This window comes from Bos indicus, chromosome 8 (genome assembly GCF_029378745.1).
Source record: "Bos indicus isolate NIAB-ARS_2022 breed Sahiwal x Tharparkar chromosome 8, NIAB-ARS_B.indTharparkar_mat_pri_1.0, whole genome shotgun sequence".
In the NCBI taxonomy this organism is placed as follows: Eukaryota; Metazoa; Chordata; class Mammalia; order Artiodactyla; family Bovidae; genus Bos; species Bos indicus.
The window spans coordinates 61,525,733-61,545,494 of NC_091767.1; the positions used below are offsets into that span (position 1 = coordinate 61,525,733).

A 19,762-nucleotide genomic window follows, 5' to 3' on the forward strand; every position below is an offset into this window, starting at 1 on the left:
CATGGATCTGAAATCCCTTTGCAGACCATCAGGTCATCCACACCAGGGACTTCACTGTTGCTCTTCAGAAAGCGCATGGGGCAGGCAGGCCTGCACCATGGTCCCTGACCTGTGAGGACACAGACGTTAAAACCTGGGATCCTGTGGGAACAAGCTGAATGGACATGATGGCCCTGGTCTCCCGCCTCCTTCAGTGGAAGCTGTGGTACCTCTGGGAGGCAGAAAGGTGATGGGCCTGCATCCAGTGCTCAGGACCCCCAGTAGATACCCAGACCAAGGAAAGTACCCCCCAAAGTGCCTCTTAAAATATAGAACTTTATTTTGGTTGCTGAGATTTTCATAAGCACTTGGTTCACAGAAAAGTCATTTGTTACAAAATAATAAAAGGCAGCATTTTGTACAGCGACTCACATTGGGGCCACAGATAAGTGCAAAGAACAGTGCTGGGGAGTGGAGGGACCCACGCTCTTGTGCCCCAAGTCCTCAGGGAGGAGACTGAGCCCCCGACTCCCTCTAGCCACACCCTACCCGACCTGGGAGAACAGCACCAGGGGCCTGGCAGAACCTGCCTGGGACGCCAGCTGTGGGCGTACAACCATGACCTTACCAGGCTGGTGAGGTGCCGCATGAAAGGCCAGGTTGGCGAGGGAATGTTTAGGTTGAGCCGAGCCTGTCAGGCTCCCTTCCTTGAATAGTGGGTCTGAGACCGCCTGGCTCTGGAACCTTCACACATTCACAGTTGAGCTTAGCAGAGCCTTCCTGTCCCTCTCCTCAAGCTACTAACCCTCCCTGTACCCTGGGCTGGGGACACAGGCGGTGACCTTCATGGAGCTTACAGGTGAGTCAGTGGACAGGGATGGACCTGGGTAATTTCTAAGCAAGACAGAGTGTACCCTGTGGGGGCAGAGGAGGCTCAGAGGGCAGAGCGCTGCCATTCGCATGGCGTGTTGAGCCTGGAAGGATGGGTGGGACCTGGGTGTGCATAGCTGGCGAGGAGGGCACGCCCAAAGGTAAGGAGAGTGTGAGCCAAGGCACAGAGTGGGAAACCACGGTAGGGTCTGTAAAGGCAGGTGGTCGGTCATCCATGAGAACGTGGACACAGATGGGGCCCCAAGCACCTCCATCTCCACCTGTCTGGCGCCCAGCAGGGGCGGCTGGTCTGGGTGTGCTTGTGGGATTCGAATCCTCCCTGTGCTGCAGGCACTGAGTCAACTATGTCCTCCTGAGTCTGGGGGCAACTAGAGGGTGGAGCAGTCAGGTGAGTCCTTGCACTGCCCAGCCCTCACCTGCACACCTAACCACTTGAGGGAAGCCTTCTCCACACGCCCCTCCTGCTTTCCCAGTTGTCCCTGGGGCAGCCTGCCAAGAGAGGCTCCTTATCTCAAGCCCCTACTCCTTCAAGGTCCACATCCAAGAGAACTGTGTCCTTGAGGAAACCAAACCTCCAGCCTCCCTCACAGCAGAGTGGGTGTTGCAGTGTCCCTGGAGAGTAAGCTGAGGGCTAGGAAAGGGGATGACTCGGGGGCTCTTTCCATCTCACTGGAATCACTTCTGTCCCTTAAAAGTAAATTCATTCTTCCCTGAGAAGATTCTGGGTTTGGTGTGTATAGTTCCCTGTAACTCAAACAGAAAACCCTGGCCAAGGTTTCAGAATCAATTTCCCCAACTCTTCATCATCTCTACAAGAGCTCGAGGGACTAGAAACCCACCAACTTCTGTTCCCTTTTTCTCCTTGAAAAATAATTCCATGGTTGGGGAACTAAGATCCTGCAAGCAGCACGCATGGCACAGCCAAAAATACCAACCAACCAAACCAACACAAAACCCAAGCTCCTTCCTGCTGTGGGCTGTGGAGCTAAAGGGCTTTGGAGGTGCCTTGTTCTCAGTCCCCAGAAGACTTGAGAGCCTGCTTTTCAGGGAGGAGGAGATAAGATGAGCAGGAGCCTTCACAAGTGCTACTTCTTCCCTCCGTGAAGGCTGCAACCTCTTGGCCCGGCAGGGCCCAAGCCTGACAGCAGGGTATGTGCCTGCTTCCTGGGGTCTTTGGACGCCCCCCAGCTGCCTCCTCCTGCAGCTCTCCATTCTTACAGGATGGTGCAGAAGATGCTGCGTTTGCTGTGGTAACCACCTTCCACATGGGCTGTGATCCTGGTTGCCATGGCTGTCACCTTCTGCCCACCATGGGCAGCGGAGGGGCCTCGGAGAGAGTTTTCAAGGTGAGGCCGTGCTGGTGGGTTCGCCAGGCGCCATGTATCAGACCTGAAGGGGCAAAATGAGAATGCAGTCTTTGAGGGTCTAGAGCATTTGCTGAATGTCCTGTACAACCTTACCTTTGGCTCAAGATCCAGGTGTTTAAATTGGGGTATAGGTTGTGTCTCCCTAGTTAAGTGATAGCAAAAGGGGGTGGGACATGCATGAAGCTAAATCCAGTTCCAGCTCTGCCTTCAGTTCTGATGCAACCCTGGACAGGTTCCCTCTCGTCCTCTATTCCTCCATCTTTAAACAAGGATCTAGATAAGACCAGTGAGTTTCTCTTTTTTTCTTTCATTCCTCCAGGCCCAATTTTTTTTTCCCATTATGTATGACCATGAATGTTATGCAAGCTTTATTCATTCATTTACCTTTAGTTTTTGGCCATACCCTGTGGCATGTGGGGATCTTAGCTCCCTGACGAGGGATTGAATCTGCACCCCCTGCGTTGGAAGGCAGACTCTTAACCACTGAACTGCCAGAGAAGTCCCATACAAGCTTTATTAATCATCAGCAAAAATTAGAAGCTACCTAAATATTCCTCAGCTGATGAACAGATAAACCAAGTGGTGTGTTCATTAAGCGACAAAAAGAATGAATGACAGTTGTGACACCACAGGGGAATCCGGGATACACTGGGCTAAGTCTAAGAAGCTGGGCTCGAAAGACTACATGGTATATTATTTCTTTAGATGACATTCTGGAAAATACAAATCTACAGAGGGCAGAAACTGATGGGTTTCCAATCTCTTAAGCTTTTGTGGAGGTTATGAAGGGTTGGGGAAAATCAAATGATAATGATGGTTTGATCAGGACTTTCTGACCTAAGTTACAAGGAATCACCTGTAATACATATCAAATCCTAAACTGCTTAAACCAGCAACATTGTCTTGTATTTTTATGATAATATTACAAGTAGGGCTGGCAAGGTGTGGGCAGTGTCAGAGGCTGGCTACTAAGGGGTGAGTAAAAGCCTGGGGGTATTTGTTCAAGGGGCAACAGTGGCCACAGCAATAAACACTCATGTGAGACCTCAGATATGCTACTAGGTCACAGGACCTTATTTTATCTTAAGTTGGTGCTACGGACTTTATTAAGTGGATTTTACTAAGGCTCAGAGATGCTGAGTAAATTGCCCAAGGTCACATAGCCAGTAGCTGGCAGAGGTGAGATTTGAAACCACATACCCAGACTCTTTGAAAGCTTATTCCCTCCTAGGGAGTCAGGCTCAGCTCCTCTGCCCAGGCCCAACACAAAGGTCAAGCACAGGCCTTTATCTGACCAGAGCTGAAAGCTGGCATGACTAGAGCAAGGGTTGCCACAATCACTAGGCCTGGCTTCCCCAGTGACCTCGCGGTGGTTCTAGAAGATTGGTTTAGGCACCCCATGCACTTACTTCTTGAAGACCAAGAACCTGTTGTTCTGTATAATGCATTCTTGGTTGTTTGAGCTCTGCTGGAAGATGGTCTTGTTGGTCCTGCCCTGGAAGATGGTGTTCTCCTGCACCAGGGCCTTGGCGTGGCCCTGCACTGCAATGCTGGAGGCCCGGAATGAATGGATTCGGTTCTTTATTACCTGGGAGAGGCAGCCAAAGCTTGTCACACCTCGGGGACTGGTGGGAAGCCAGGTGAATGAATCACCAATTATAAAACTGAGGGGTACAAGCACGCTAGGTAAGTCAGCACTGAGCCAAGGGAGCTCATGGAAAGGCTGTCGAGCAGCCAGAGAACCAGAGAAGGCTTCCTGGAAAAGGTGATGGATAAGCTGTAGGAGTTTCTCAGGCACAGAGCAGGGAGAGATGTTCCAGGAAGAAGGAACAATGTGAAAAGGGCCCTCAGACTGAGGAGGTGGAGCTGGAAGCAAGGGCCACTGATGGCCCAGCTGAGACGACAGTGAGCCCTCCTCTGCCTTCCCACAGTGCTTGGATGCACAGCCAAGGAGTTCTTTACTCCTTGCCGAAGTCAGGGACTCACGAAGCCACAAAGCCGAAAGGAGGCTCTGGGACTGTAATTTCACATGGGCAGGGACTGGGTCTGCTTGGCTCAACAATGAAACCCTAGCACCCAACTCAGTGCTTTGCTTAAAAGTGGAGCTCGGAGCTCAAGGTCCTGTGGGGAAGAAAACCAGGAAAAGGAGCAGACACAGCACTGAGGGAAGTGCCCTGGAGGCAGGGGTGGGCAGAGACGCCTCAGAAGCCAAAAAAGGGGCACCTCCCACAGCCTGCACCGCCAGGGAGGGCTTCCAGAAGACAGTGACAGCCAGTGGGGAGAAGGCTACTCTGGGTAATGGGACAGTGTTGCAAGGCCCCGGGGCAAGACAGGTCCTCAGTGAGATTAGTCCTCTAGGAGGAGAAAGCTGAAATAGCCCTGATCTTGACCTGAAGACCATGAAGATACCTCAGGGGGCACCCCCACCCCAGTTTCCTGCCAGTACCCCTCCTGTGTGAAGTGCCCCCTGTCTCTTGCAGGCAGGGTTTAGGTGGCACCCTTGCAGACTGCTGAGGGTTTATGGTTTTGTTTCTCAGTAGAGAGGGCAAGAGAGCCCCCCTAGGACTGGCATAGGCACGCACATGACACACACACACACGTGGCTCTCCTGGGACTGGTGTAGGCACGCATGTCTCACACTCACACACACACACACACACACACACACACACACACACACACACACCTTTGTGTCAGACATGGGCAGCAGCTGCAGCCCACTGCCCCGGTTGCCAATGATGTCATTTTCCATGACGGTGCTGTCACCCTTGGTGATGACGCCATGGCCTCTGTTGTCATAGATACCATTGCCCCGGAGCTCCACCTTGCACTGGGCCTCGATCTTGACCCCACTCTGGCGGTTGCAGGAGATGCTGTTGTTGGCCACACGGGTGAGCTGACTGCTTTGGGCCACAGTGATGCCCCTGACTCTGTTGGCGTGGATCACGTTGGTTACAATGTGCAGTGCCTCACTGCTCTGGATGTAGAGTCCTGAGGCTGTCGGGGGAGAGGAAGCACAGGGTGGCCCCAGGGTCACTGCTAACCAGACCAGGAGGAAAAGCCTTCTCAGAACTGTGCACCCAGGAAAGGAGGTAGGGAGGAGAGGGAGAGGCAGCCCTGGGGACTTGCATCTTCCAAGCTGGATAACAGAGCAGGAGGAAACCTAGGACCAGCAAGGAAACTCTGTTCCTTCTGAGCCAAGTGCTCAGTGAGGGGGACGGAGACACGCTGTGAAGAGGCGCCTGAGACTCAGCTGGTCCTCTGGCCCAGGCACTCATCCTGCACTGGAATGCCTCCTACAGTTGTCTCCCCCGACTGCCGTCTGTACCTCCTGGGACGGAGCGCTCACTACCTGATCAAGGCTGCCCATCCTGCCTCTGGACAGACAGACTCACCTGAGTGAAAACTCTGTTGCTTTTGTTCTGCTTCCCATTCTGAGCTAGAATCTGCCTCCCTATTGTCTGGGGAAATTTTCTTATTTCTGAAGAATTAAGAAATGTCTTACAGATACCATAGGGAAAAAAAGCACAAGATCAGCAGGCTGAGAACCGCAGAACGTGGTCAGGAAGAGGCAGCATGGCAGGCGGACCTGGGGTGGTGAGGACTCCCAGTGGTGACGTCTGCCGCAACCCCGCCAGGAGCGGGAGGCTCGGGCAGCAGGGGGAGGAGGCTGAGGGAGGGTGATGACCACAGGGTCTTGTGGGAGCAGTCTGGGTTGTAAGCCCTGCAGGTCTGAATTTTTTGGTGCCACCTGCCTGTTGCTTCTCTTGGCTTGGTTGAGAATCGCAAAAATAAATCAAGTGTTTTGAATTTACGTGGCTTTGCTTGTTGAACTGGACAGTGTGGCCATGGGAAGGAAACCCTGAACTGGGAGGGAACAGAACTCATTTTCCAGGTAAGTAAGTGGGCTGGGGCCACTGGCCCCCCATCTCCCTGCCTCGGCCACTCCCAGGGTGATGAGCTTCCTCAGGGCCCAGGGGCCTCTCTTTAACAAGCCTTCCTCCACCATTCCCCAGAGTGATTCTCATAATCAGCCAGGTGTGGGAGCTGTAGAGTTGGATGAATTCCACAATAATTTCTTTTCCCCATTCAACAAACATCAAACACCTACCATCCATTTTTATCAAGTTTAAGATAACATGGATTTTAAATATTCTTATTTTCTGTATCTCTAAGAAAGAAAAAAGAAAGTGAAGTCGCTCAGTCGTGTCCGACTCTTTGCGACCCCATGGACTGTAGCCTACCAGGCTCCTCTGTCCATGGGATTTTCCAGGCAAGAATACTGGAGTGGGGTGCCATTTCCTTCTCCAGGAGATCTTCCTGACACAGGGACTGAACCCAGGTCTCCCGCATTGTAGGCAGACGCTTTACTGAGCCACCAGGGAAATCTAAAAAAAAATCACTGCCAATTAAACCATGATATGCCATCAACTGTAAGATGTATCTCATCAGAGATGTGAAAAAAATATGAAAAATGTGTCTCAGAATTGACTGAATGTATATGCCAGGTGTGGGACTGGTGCCAAGGGGCAGGGGGCACCAACAAGAGTGGGATTCAGTTCCTCGCCTCAAGTTCACTGCCTGTCAGAACTGATGAAACAGCCACAGAACGAACAGTCTCAGCCCCCGTGCTGGTGGGGCTGGGTGAGGGCCCAGGTGGAAGGAGGGAAGGATGGCAGGCGAGGTCTCTGAGGTCCGTGTTGTTTGGGACATGTGGATGGGAGAAAGGGAATTTCGGGCAAGAGAAAGGCGAGGGGTGTGGTGGGAGAAGAAGAGAATGGATTGAAGTCCAGGGGGTGGGGGTACCAGGTGAGTGGCTAAAGAAGTGGCTGATGAGGCTGAAGGGTCTCAGGGCAGGCCGAGCATGGGAGGCCTTGCGGCAGGGCTGCGGGGAGGGGTGCTCACCTCCGTTGTGGTTAACACTGTTGGACTCGACCAGAGCTATGGTGATGGGCCGGCGCAGCGGGTCGTCATCCTTCTCCAGCTCTGTCTCCCACAGGATGGCATCCCCGTCCTCGCTGAAGTTCTCCTGGGCCCCGTGGCCGCCTGGGAATTCTCCGGAGCCATCCTTCTGGCTGAACACTGCCACTCCGTACAGGCCATTGTAGCTGACATGGTTGCTGGTGACGTGGGGCAGGCTGGACGCCATCATCCACACCCCACAGCCCTTATTAGCTGTAACAGTGAAAAGAGCTGGTCGTTAACGCTGCCAACAGGCAAGGCAGAACCCAGTATCTCAGGCGGGGAAGCAAAAAGGCACTGGCCTGGGAAACTGGGCCACTGATTGGTAAATGGCCTTGAACGAGTCACTTTAGGGCTTGGCTGCTGCAGGCTTCTCCTTCATACAAGGGGTAGTAACAGTCAGGTTAATCTCACAACTGTTGTCACTCCATGGGGTGTAAAAGTGCTCTGGGAACTGCCAAGGCCCTACTTCCAGATCGGAAACACACGAGCCCATGGTGACAGTGCCCAAAGGGCCCTCAGAACTCCTCCAGCCCAACCACACCCTGCACGGAAATGCAGTGTTTGAGTCCCAGCCCTACCACTCCTTACCTGTGTGATCCTGAGCAGGTTACTAAACTTCTCTGTGCCTCAGTTTCCTCATCTTTAAAATGGGGTTACTAACTGTACCAACCTCAGAAGGGGTCCTGAGGATTAAATATGATAATGCACAGGAAGGGCCTAGTAAGAGTCCAGGACCTGAATGTAGGTTAACTATTGTTATTATTAGAGATACAGTCCAGAAAGACTGAGGTGTGGCCCAAGGTCACAGAATGAATGAGAATAGTTTTCTTTCTATGATTACCCTATTTCTCCATTATATTTTTAGTTCTCTGGATCAAAAGAAAGAGCAAGAGGGGTTAGATGTTCATGTATCAGAAATCAGATGGCCCTGTCCTTACATAAGATCCACTCCTGCCCTTGGTTGTTTTAAGTGGGGATTAAAGCTCTCTGCTTTGCTGACCCCATGGGGTCAACCTGGATTAGAAGGTGATTTATGAAAGGCTCATGCCTTCTGAGAGGGGCTGTGACCTGAGATACAGGCTGGTTAAGATGAGGTACTGGAGGCCCAGGGAACAGCAGTGACTCTCTTAGGACCTACAAGTTGGAGGTGGAACCTGTGCTTCCTGCCTTCAGGCTGCACTGGCCCCCAAACCTGTCCCCAAGGAGAGCGGCTCTCACCGTAGATGGTGTTTCCTTCTAGCAGGCCTTTGCCTTCATCCCCCACAACCACACCATCCGAGTAGCCAAAGCAGATGAGGTTGCTCCTGAGGATGGGGACCCCTCCTCGGCGGATGTCCACACCTCCCCACTGATTCTCTCGGATGACATTTTCTATGGAAAGAGGTGGAAAAGAGGGTCACAGGCCTCCTACAGTGCTGCCATGGGGACTTGAACAGCTGACAGAAAACAAGTCCGGACAAGGACACTGAGGCCTGCCCCTCTCAGGAGGCAGCACCCAGAATCTTGTCTGCTGTGTGGCTTCCCAAGGACGTGTCTGCTGTCTGCTTTCCCCAAGGGCAAGGTTTGTGTCTGCCTTGTGGTTTCCTGTATCCCCAGAACCCACTGCATCTAGCGGCCTGGAGGACTGATAACTAAGAACAGGCTGGCTTTAGTGTCCTCGGACCAAGGCCAGGCAGAGCTGTCTGTCCTGGGGGACTGTCCTCGGGAGCACTGACACAGAATCCAGCCACCCCTCACAGGCCTGGGGAGGTGCGACCCTGTCCTTCTCAGCCTCAGTTCTGGACTGACCACAGCCCTCCTCTCCCCTCCACCATGTCTCTGGGAGGGGGCGGGCTGAAGGGCCACCAGTGAGAAGGGGTGTCCTGGGACACTGCTGCTGCAGCACCAGGATGAGGCAGACTCTCAGCCTCTTGCGACAGGACTGCAATGGTTCAGGAGAGCCTGTGTGACCAGCTCCTGCCTGCCTCTGGGACCCCATCTCATACTCCTTGCCCCTTGCTCACCACACTGCAGCCAAAGGAGCAACCTCTGTGCTCCTCAGGCCTGCCAAGTCTGTTCCCACAGGTGGCCCCATTTGGAATCCTGGTTCTTTCCTGAGTTCCTTCCCATCCTCCAGCTTCTGGTTTACATGTCACTTTTTTGGAAGGCCTGCACTGACCACACAGGCCTAAATACCCAGTTTGTCTATCGCCCTATTTTAATTATCTGTAGAGGAAATTCCCTGGCAGCCAAATGGTTAGGACTTGGCGCTTTCACTGCCAGGGCCAAAGTTTCATCCCTGATTGGGGAACTAAGATCCTGAAGCTGTGCAGTGTGGCCAAAAAACAAAAATATGTATCACCCTCAGAGATGACTCTATTTGAAAAAAAAAATACATGCTTTTGTTATTTTCGCCTCCTGAAATGTCAGTTCCTGACAGCAGAAATTATCTGTTTTCTTCACTGTTGCATCCCCAGCTCTTGCATACACCGTGTGCTCAAAACATGTCCGATAAATGACGAAAGGCGGGATTCAGCCAAGAGGAGTTACTGGCCCAGTGTTTGCTGGATCCCCTTAATGTCCTAGGTATGGCTATGCTCTGTGCTGAGGCTACACTGACGTACCAGATGGACATGATCCTTGCCTTACAGAACACAGCAAAGGAGGCTGTCATTAAATGGATCATAAGAAATTAAGTACAATGTCCTACAGAGCAGGCCTACATGGTGGACTAAGTGAGTGGATGTACAATGGGAGCTCAGGGCAGGCTTCCCCCAGGAAGAGACAATTGGGGTGAGGCTCAGAGAAATGACAGGAGTTGGCCAGGCAGAGGGGGAATGGGGATGGATTGCCAGAGCAGGAACAAGCCTGTAGAGTCCAGAGAAGGGGTTCAGTTTGTGTGGTGTGAATATTTCTGACAGTGTTCTGTGAGCCACCCACTCAGATCCTGTAAGCACCAGGCCTGGCAAAGAACGGACGCAACCTCCCTGCCTGGTAAGCACGGCTAGGGTGTGGAACCTATGTCCTCGAGCGCTGGTCACCATCAGGAGGCCAGTCTGTCCAGGAGAAGGACTGGGTGGGTGGGAAGCTGGGGACGTTGGCTGGGTTGTGGTTGCCTGGCTGGTTACAGCTGCAGGCAGTCTCATGCCTACCTGTGATGAGGCCTCTGCCATTCTCGTTCACAGCGATGCCGGCTGCGTGGCCCTTGAAAATGTGGTTCCGGCTAAAATGAAAGAAGACAAAAGGTGAGACCAGACCAACATCATGCCTCAAAGACAATGCCCATCCAAGGTGCCTACCCTCTTCATGGGCTTCCCAGATGGCTCAGGTCCACTGGGATATGGAGCACCTCTTTGAGGCCCAGAAGCCAGGCAGAAAGCAATCACCAGTTACACGGCCCCCAAACCACCTGCAACTGTGCCACAAAAACAGATATCCCTGTCTCTGCAGCCTCTCTGGACTGCTAGCCACACTCAAGCACCATTTTATTTGTATGATCGTTGTTGTACAGTATTATATCATTTGAAGGTGTACAACACAGTAATTCACAATTTTTTAAGGTTATACTTCATTTGCAGATATTATAAAAATTGACTATATTCCTGATGTACAATATATCCTTGTAGCTTATTCTATACATAATACTTCATACCTTTTATACCTCTTAATCACCTACCCCTAATTGCCCCTCTCTGCTTCCCTCTCCCTACTGGTGACCACTAGTTTGTTCTCTATATCTGACTCTGCTTTTTTATTATACTCACTAGTTTGTTGTATTTTTTAGACTCCATGTATAAGCGATATCATACAGTATTTCTTTCACTGACCTATCTCACTTGGCATAACGGAAGATCTAAGAAAGCATGCTCTTGACTCAAGAGACACACATGGCCCTACTGCCATGGAAAGTCCTCGAGAATGAGCTCCCTAGAATAAGACACCTGAGTGTGTTAAAGGACCTGCATTGCTCCCGTCTCTCAACTCTGGTTGCCTGCCTGTAAATACAGAGCCACTCAGACACTGGCAGAACTGGGTTATTTCTGGAGGATACGCATTTGCTGATTGGTATTTTTACTAACAGGAATACTGTGATCTCCTTCTATACTGGAGAAGCACCTGCCCCCTCTCTTAGGAGGTGCCCTCCTACTTCCTACCATGCAGCTGAGGGATTTAGATCCAAATACACAACTAGCTGTTCAGAGCCTGACACAGGGCCTGGCTCCTCTCACAGAACCTCACTGATCAGGAGTTGGCTGATAAGTCTTCCCATCACTAGGGCAAGGTCCAAAGCGTTTACCATATGTTACTGTTGTTTAGTTGTTGAGTCGTGTCTGACTCTTTTGTGACCCCATAGATTGTGGCCTGCCAGGCTCCTTTGTCCAGGGATTTCCCAGGCAAGAATACTGGAGTGGGTTGCCATTTCCTTCTCCAGGGGAATCTTCCTGACCCACAGATCGAACCCACGTCTCCTGCTTGGCAGACAGATTCTTTACCACTGAGCCACCACCAGGGAAGCCTGTACTTCCTTGTGGGGAAGCCAAATGCCAACTGTACGTACATTATGCATTTGGAATTGAATAAGTGAAATTGTCTGTTAAAAAACATCCTTATGTTTTTACTCAGATGCGAAGCAACTGCTTTGATGTGATTATAATTCCATCAACTGATGGTTACTCTGGGCTTCTAGAATTCAGAATCAGATGCAGTCCATGGGCTCAGGCAAACCTCATTCATATTTCTGAGAGCTGCACCATGGAAGCAAATTCATGAGTGTTATACCTTTAACACAAATCTCACTTTCATAGAGAATCCATGGCCACTTGAAGAAACATGTGTGTGCACATAGGGTAGGCAGAACAAAGATAAAAGAGACATCAGAGGGATGGTATGGGGAGGGAGGAGAGAGGAGGGTTCACAATGGGGAACACATGTATACCTGTGGCGGATTCATTTCGATATTTGGCAAAACCAGTACAATATTGTAAAGTTTAAAAATAAAATTAAATTGGAAAAAAAAAAAAAGAGAGACATCAGAAAACATGAGGAAAAGGGGACAGAGCATTGTTCCAAGAACCAAGGGTGGGATATTAACACAGTTTGAGTCCTGTGCTTCCTTGCAGCCAAGGCAAAAAACAAACAAAAACAAAAAACCATAGGTTATGTAACTCTTACCAGCAAAAAAATATGCTCAATGGCTTGCCTTATTGAGGTCACATCACGGACCTTGAAATTCAGGGACCTCCCACAAATCCCTGTCCTCCATCACAAAGAAACATAAAGGAAAAAAGCACAACCAAATTCTCTCAAAGCGACTGTTTTATTCAAAAGATACTTTTTATTGAAGTGTATTTGATTTATAATGTTGTGCCAATCTCTGCTGTATAGCAAAGTGACTTACTTATACACATACAGACGTTCTTTTTCATACTCTTTCTCATGATAGTTCATCACAGGATAGGATATTGAATATGGTTCCCTGTGCTGTACAGTAGGACCTTGTCGTTTATTCATCCTGCATATAGTAGTTTACATCTAAACCCAGAATTTGTTTTGTGGGGGGAGGCTTTTGGCTTGTGGGATCTTTTTCCCCAACCAGGGGGAACAAAGGCCCTCAGCAGTAAGAGCATGGAGTCTTAACCCCTGGATCACCAGAGAATTCCCTCAAAGGGACTGTTTTAAAAAGCCAAAAATAAAATAAAATAACAACAATGAAAAAGCCAAGACACTGATACGGTTGTAATATTCCTTGCTCGAAACCCTTCAACAGCTCCCCAGCACCCACAAGGTTTGGGTATATGGCTGCAGTAAGTAATTACCAAAAACTTAGTGGTTTAGAACAGCACGAGTTTATTATCTTCTGGTTTAGGAGGTCAGAAGTCCAAAATGGGTCTGACAGGGCTAAATCAAGGTGCCACTAGACCCGCCTTTTTTCTGGAGACTCGGAAAGCATCTGTTTCTGACCTTTCCAGCTCCTAGAGGCGGCCCAGGCTTCCTGGTCCGTGGCCTCATTCCTCTGGCCTTGCCTCTGTTGACACATTTCCTTCTCTGACTCTCCTGCTTCCCTCTTCTAAGGACCCTGTGATTACACTGGGCCCACCTGGATCACCCAGGGTACTCTCCCCATCTCAGCACCCTTATCACATCTGCACAGTCTCTTCTGCCTTGTAGGCAATCTATGCACAGGTTCCAAGGATTAGAAAATGGATAGATTTGGGGGGCCATTATTCTAGCTACCACACGTGGTATTCGAGTTCCTCCATGTTCCAGCATCAACCCCACTTTGTAGGCTGACCTTATGCCCAGACATACCACACTTTTCCCACCACTTTCCCAGGTCATACTCCAAATTTCACTGCCCCAGGCTTGTAATGCCTTTCTGAGGCCAAAAAATCCTATTTGTCCTTCAGTAAAAAGTAAAGTGTTAGTCGCTTAGTCACATCCAACTCTTTGCAACCCCATGGACTGTAGCCTGCCAGGCTCTTCTGTCCATGGAATTTTCCAGGTAGGAATACTGGAGTGGGTTGCCATTCCCAGGGCATCTTCCTGACCCAGGGATTGAACCTGGGTCTCCTGCATTGCAGGCAGATTCTTTACCATCTGAGCACTGCTCAAATGTCAGCACCCCACATGCCCTGTCCTGACTCACTCAGCTGCAATCATGACTGGTTTCCTTCTGCACTTGCATGAAGACGTATAAAAATGCTCACTTTAGTGGGTCCTTCCCTTACAGCTCCCATCTGCAGAATGACACCAAACACTTCACAGAGCAGAGACTGTTCATACATCCTTTATACTGCTAACCCCCTTAGATGGAGTAAACACCTAAATGTGTGTTTAATGAATAATATGCACACATGCAAACCCATACTCTTATCTTAAGGCAATAATGTAAAAGATGGGAAAACAGCTCCATAATCATGTGATCACTAATTGTTTTTAGTAAGCTGCCTATTGGAGAAGGAAATGGCAACCCACTCCAGTATTCTTGCCTGGGAAATCCCATGGACAGAGGAGCCTGGTGGGCTACAGTCCATGGGGTCGCAAAAGAGTCGGACATAACTTAGTGACTAAACAACAAACAAAACCAAGCTGCCTACAATAGTGAAAAAATAGAAGCCTAACAGTAATAGGACTGGTTCAAAAATGAGGAATGTTCTGAAACTGACCAAAGTGATAAATATAAGATCCTTCAACAACATGGAAAAGTACACACAGGATAATGCAGGGGAAAACTCTCAGACTATATTTGCTGCACAGTAATTCCAGTTATTTTTGTAAAGCGCAGACATAACATGTGAGTCTTCCACTCAAAACCTTTAGTGATCCCCCCTTATCTAGACAGAATAAACTCCACCTTTCCCACTGGACTACATAAAGCCTTCCTCATCTGGCCCAAGGCTTTCTAGCACACTTCCCGGCAGAGATGGACTGCCACGGGGATATAAACACTCAGGCTGCAGTGACCACAGGACCCAAGATGATCTGGGACAGTCCCAACTTGAGATGTTTTACAGCAATGTCACAACTTGTGTGAGACTTTTTCTCAAGCCCCAGAGGACTGTGTGCTCCCTGACTCTGCTATGTTCACCTGCCTCTGCTCACACCACTTCCTTCTCTAGGAGTGTCTACTCCCCAGTTCCATGAGAGGCCAAGTCCTACCCGTATTTCAAAGTCTTAACCCCAATGCCAGCTCCCAAATGAGGCTCCCCACAGTCCCCTCATCAGAATAACTCCCCCTCTCGGTACCACTTTGACAGCATTTATCACAGCCTGCACCACATGATGGGTGGGAGGGCAGATCCGCAGCCCCACTACCTACAGCTTATACCAGTGATGGATCACGGCATGCTTCCGTGCTGAGGTCAGATGTAGCCTCCAATCTTAATACAGCATCCCAGGTAGCCACTAACAACCGATCAGAGTTGTCAAGTGAGTTGAAACCTCTATGCCAGTCCTATCTTAGCATTATTTCTGGACACACATGTCTTCCTCCAGACTAGAGTAAGCTCCAAGGGAGCAGAGTCTACCTGGTTTAACTTTGTTATCATTATTAGAAGTGCCCAATAATGCCTGCTGAATAGAATGGCCCCACATAATTAACTGGAAGGGAACACAGACACAAAAGCACAGAATACAGAGAATATAACACAGAAGGCTGTGTTACTGAGGTGGGATTGTGGGTGAAGCCTGTCTCTTCTCTGCTTGCATGTATACAGTTGCTTTAGTAAACAAAAATGGTTTCAAATGAAGCAAAGACAGGAAGCAGGGAAGCAGCGATGAAAGAGGAAGAAAGGGACCATGGGTGAGCAGGATGGTCTGAGTACAGAGGCACATACATACCTCACAACTGGATTTCCGTGGTACAGGATGTAAATGCCAGCCTCCTTGTTTGAAAAGATTTGATTGTTCCGGATGATGCCTTTCCCATTGCCAAGGACAACAATGCCGGACCGAAGGCCGTGGTGGATCTGGTTACACTGCAGGTGAACAGGAGATACCACAGAAGGCAGATCAGACATGCCGGTGAGCAGCAGAGGGCTCAGTGCTGCCCCACAGCAGGGCCAGGATGCGTCAGCAGAGGAAAACACGTCACTGCAGGATCCCAAGCACAAAACAAAGTGAATGGACCGGGCGTGGCCCTGCCCTCTCTGCACAGGTGCACACATGGATACCTGTCAGAGAGACTCCCGAGAGAGGAGTCTACCCCACCCAGACTCTTGGGATGTATTAATAGTTACATCCTGACACTTAATGCTGAGGGCTCTTGCCTTCATCTACAATGCACAGTACTGAAAATTTCTGAGCCTCCAAAGAGCATGATCATTATCAAGGCCACATTACCCCAGGGCCCCGGGGGCGGAGCCCCAATATGTGGGAACACTGACTAAGCACAGGCCTCAGGGACCACCCAGGGAAGGGAGGGGGACTGTGGAAGGTGTAGCCCCAGGGAGCTTAGGTTTCCCATGAGGCAGGAGGCCACCAGAAGGTATACGAGCTACAAGGACCTTTGGAGGTATTTCTGCCAAACTCCTCTGAGCAAACGGGGAAAGAGGCCCAGGGTCACACAGTACATTTGTGGTAGAGCCGGATCTGAAACCTAGCTTTTCTGTTTCCCAGTTAGTTGCCTTTTGCATGGTGGTTAAAATCTTAGGTTATAATAAATTATAATTGTTTCACTCTTCTAATTTACACCCTAAATACAATCATATATTTAAACCAAGAAGCTAGCTGTTTCTTTTCCAAAACTATTTCACAAAAACAAAGTTCAAGTTTGCTTTAAAGTGTTTCCTGCTGCAGGAGCTCCTATTCTTACTGGTTTCCAGATTTTCCCCTGAAGGATTTGGCAGACTCACCAGGGTAACCAAGTGTTTTTCAGGGCAGACATCATATCTTTATTTTTACTGAACTCAAAACCCACAAGAGCATATCAGAGCTGTAGGAAGGAAGGCCCTGTGAACTTCCCTGTCTGCTGGGTCCTCATCCTTGCTGGGGGAAGACTTCAGGGATGTGATTTATCCAAAGTCACCTTCAACACATGGAGGAAGAGACCAGAGTCACTAGGACCCACAGAGGAAAGGACAGGAATGACTTAAAAGCAGGAAGCAACAGGAATTTAAAATGGTAGCATTTGCTTAGACATCCTAGAAAAGGTTTCTGAGAACTATGAGCCACCCTGCAAGGGACACCAAGACGGAGGAAGTACCAGAATGAGAGGGTTGGACTTCTTCCGGATGTCCACGCCGGCCTCCGCATTGTGGCAGATGTTGTTGCCAGCAATCAGGCCTCCACCCTCCAACCGAAGAAAGATGCCCGATGCTCTGCAGTGGTGAATGTGGTTCCTGAGCATGATGATCTAGGCAGAGAAGAAACAGCCATTCATTTTCTGGTCACAAAGGCTATTTTTTAAAACCTGCTCAGGGGGCACCTGAGTTTCTTCCTTCCTGTCTGGTCTGTGCAGATCTGCCTGACTCCAGCTCAGTGGCTCTCGCCATGAGCTCACAAGGAGGGAGCATCTCGACACCCTTTCCGGTTTGGACCTGCAGCCTCTGTACCAACCTCATACCTGTCCTTCACTAAACCCTGGATGGAAGCTTGGCCCTGGGCTCCACATCCCCAGCCTCAGAGCAGGATGGAAGTGATGCTTAGATGAGATAGGATTAGGCAGGCTGCTAACTCCACGTGAAGAGTTCCCCAGAGGTCTGAGGGCACAGCTACTTTAAACGGAACCAAGTGCCAATCCCATAGGCACTTCTGCTGGACTTCACCTGCCTAAGGAAGTGCTAGAGGGTAAGGTAACTCACAGGCGCTCCTTGCCCACCTTCCCTTTGGCTTTTTACTTGTAAGACAAATACCCATTCTTGCCCACTCTGCATCTCTCTTAATGTATTATCTTGGGGTGGAAAACCCACTGGAATTCCAAACTAAGAGACAGTTAGAAACGTTGGTATAGGGATAGGGAAGACACCATAAGCCGGCACACAGCTTATTAAGAGGGCATACTGCCACTTACACTTTCTTTTTATATTTAATAATTATATAAAAACTTAAAATGTATGTTTTTTTAAAAACTGTGTATTCATAATACAATATAGTATGTGAAGGCAAATTGTGTACTAACAATAAACAATATATTACATTAGAGTTAAGTCCTGGGAGGGGTAAAGTGTAATGCAAGTACAATTTCAAGGAGATGCTTTCTGCTTATAATGGAGAAAGTTAGAAAGAGTATTGCTCCCACAAGAAGAATCTCTGAATCCATGAGAGCTGAGGTTGCAGGACCACCAACGAGCCTGGAACCTAAGGGAAAAAGGCACCTCCAAGGACATGAGATGGGACTACCTGCTTGTTTGAAAAGACACAGGTGCCATGCTAGCCAGAAAGAAAAGTTTGGGTAACTGTTTTCACAACTTGTTAAAAGCCAAGTGTGAATCAGTAAGAGCACAGAAGCCCCGGGAGAAGCTGCATCTATTCACTTCTCCACAGACCATGCCAGCTGCTCATGGAGAAAGGCTGAGGGCCAGACAAGAGGCCAGAGATGCCTCCCTTCTGCTGGGCACTTGGCGGGAAAGAACAGTCACTTTGGAAAAAGCACTAAGCCCCTCTTGGATTTCCCCCCTAATTTTCCCAGAGAACAAGCTTCAAGCAGTTGGGTGAAGAGCTGCAAACCCCGTGGCTCTCATGGGGTGGGGGTGGGGGGGTGGAAGACAGAAAAACAATAAACCCTTTATCCCTCAGGGATGTGGGAAGAAAATGTTTTGGTATTGAGGGTTAGAATTCCCCTCCTAGTGCATGAGGTGAGGCAGGACCACTGCAGAGGGCCCACTGCCAAGGTCCTAAACCCATGGACACACCTACCCAAGACTAAGGATGAATGCGGATACCAGAAACTCCTTACCAGGACAGCTCTGCCTCATTCAAGTCAGATGATGGACATGAGGCAAGTGTGTATTATAAGCTTAAGAGATGATGACTTTTTAGAAAATACAGACTAGCTCTATCCAAGCCCTCCAGCATACAACCACTGAAGCCCTCTCACCACTCAAAAATCATGTTCCTGGTGACCCAGTGAGGCCTCATGGGTCTGCACAGTAAGCCTATGACAGCACCTTGCTATTATGTATACACCGCACCGCGTAAGTCAGGTTCCGGAAGATGTTTCCTTCCATCTTGGCTCGGCCATAAGAGCAAACAAAGACACCTCCCTTGCCGTCCCGGAAGAGGCACTTGCGGATGAGGCAGCCCTGCACGGAGCTGGCCAGTGCCATGGCCTCCCTGTCCTTCTGCAGCTCCTGCTGCAGGGAGTTCAGCACCAGGCAGCTGGGCAGCTGGATGGAGGCTCCAGGCAGCGGTGGGCCCAAAAAAGAGCCCCCCAGGACTGGCCGTGGGCCCTGCACTTGGTAGGACAGTCTGTACGTGAGCTGGTCCTCGTCCTCGTCCTCACCACTGGGACTCAGGCCTCCATCGCTGCTGTCTGGGGTCCGGGCCACCCTTTCCCCATTGCTGCCCACCTCTGCATCCTGTGAGCCAGCCCTGGGGGAGCCGGTGGTTGGGCTAGTGGGGCTCTGGCTGCCTTCAATGACAATGCCACAGGTCCTTGGGCTCCAGGCCTGGTCCCTGCTCTCCAGGTCAAGGGACATTAAAGAGTCCGAGTCCTCGGTGGGGAGCACGCCAGGAGAGGACCTGATGAGCCCTAAGAGGTGCGTGTAGGCCCAGTTGTTCTCTGAGGATGGGTGGCCCTCGACAGTCACCGAGTTGTTTTCACTGCCCACGAATTCACAGTTTTCCAGGACACACAGGGGCACGTTGTGCAGAAAGACATGAGTGTTCTTGAAGGAGCAAAACTTCACTTGGCAGGTGCCTGGGCCGTGGACCTGGATGTGCCCATTCTCGAAGTTGCAGTTGTCAAACTGGACGTGACCTGAAGTTGTCTGGGAGATGAGAGAGCGAGAGACAGTGTGTGTAACAGGGATAAGATCTGTTTTGCTTGTCAGAGCTCTGTCTGCTCCAGAGGGGGTGGCACCTCAAGAGGCCTTCTGTCCTGCTGGTCACGTTCCCTTCCCCACAGGGTGCATGTCTGCCAG

The 19,762-nt window shown here is 50.1% G+C and overlaps 1 protein-coding gene across 2 annotated transcripts in view; it reads right to left on the minus strand.

Annotated features, from left to right (window-relative positions):
• Positions 1 to 295: 295 nt before the first annotated feature.
• Positions 296 to 19,762, minus strand: part of FBXO10 (F-box protein 10) — a 42,645-nt gene continuing 23,178 nt past the window's right edge. The window contains exons 4-12 of one of the 2 annotated variants that reach the window (XM_019966223.2): positions 18,788 to 19,609; positions 16,885 to 17,034; positions 15,522 to 15,658; positions 10,334 to 10,404; positions 8,421 to 8,573; positions 7,143 to 7,412; positions 4,924 to 5,234; positions 3,647 to 3,825; positions 296 to 2,259 (exon numbers count right to left, since the gene is read on the minus strand). In XM_019966223.2, the coding sequence (XP_019821782.2) occupies positions 2,085 to 2,259; positions 3,647 to 3,825; positions 4,924 to 5,234; positions 7,143 to 7,412; positions 8,421 to 8,573; positions 10,334 to 10,404; positions 15,522 to 15,658; positions 16,885 to 17,034; positions 18,788 to 19,609 (2,268 nt within the window). In that variant the 3' untranslated portion in view covers positions 296 to 2,084. The remainder of the gene's footprint in view (positions 2,260 to 3,646; positions 3,826 to 4,923; positions 5,235 to 7,142; positions 7,413 to 8,420; positions 8,574 to 10,333; positions 10,405 to 15,521; positions 15,659 to 16,884; positions 17,035 to 18,787; positions 19,610 to 19,762) is intronic. The other variant, XM_019966224.2, reaches the window with a different exon arrangement.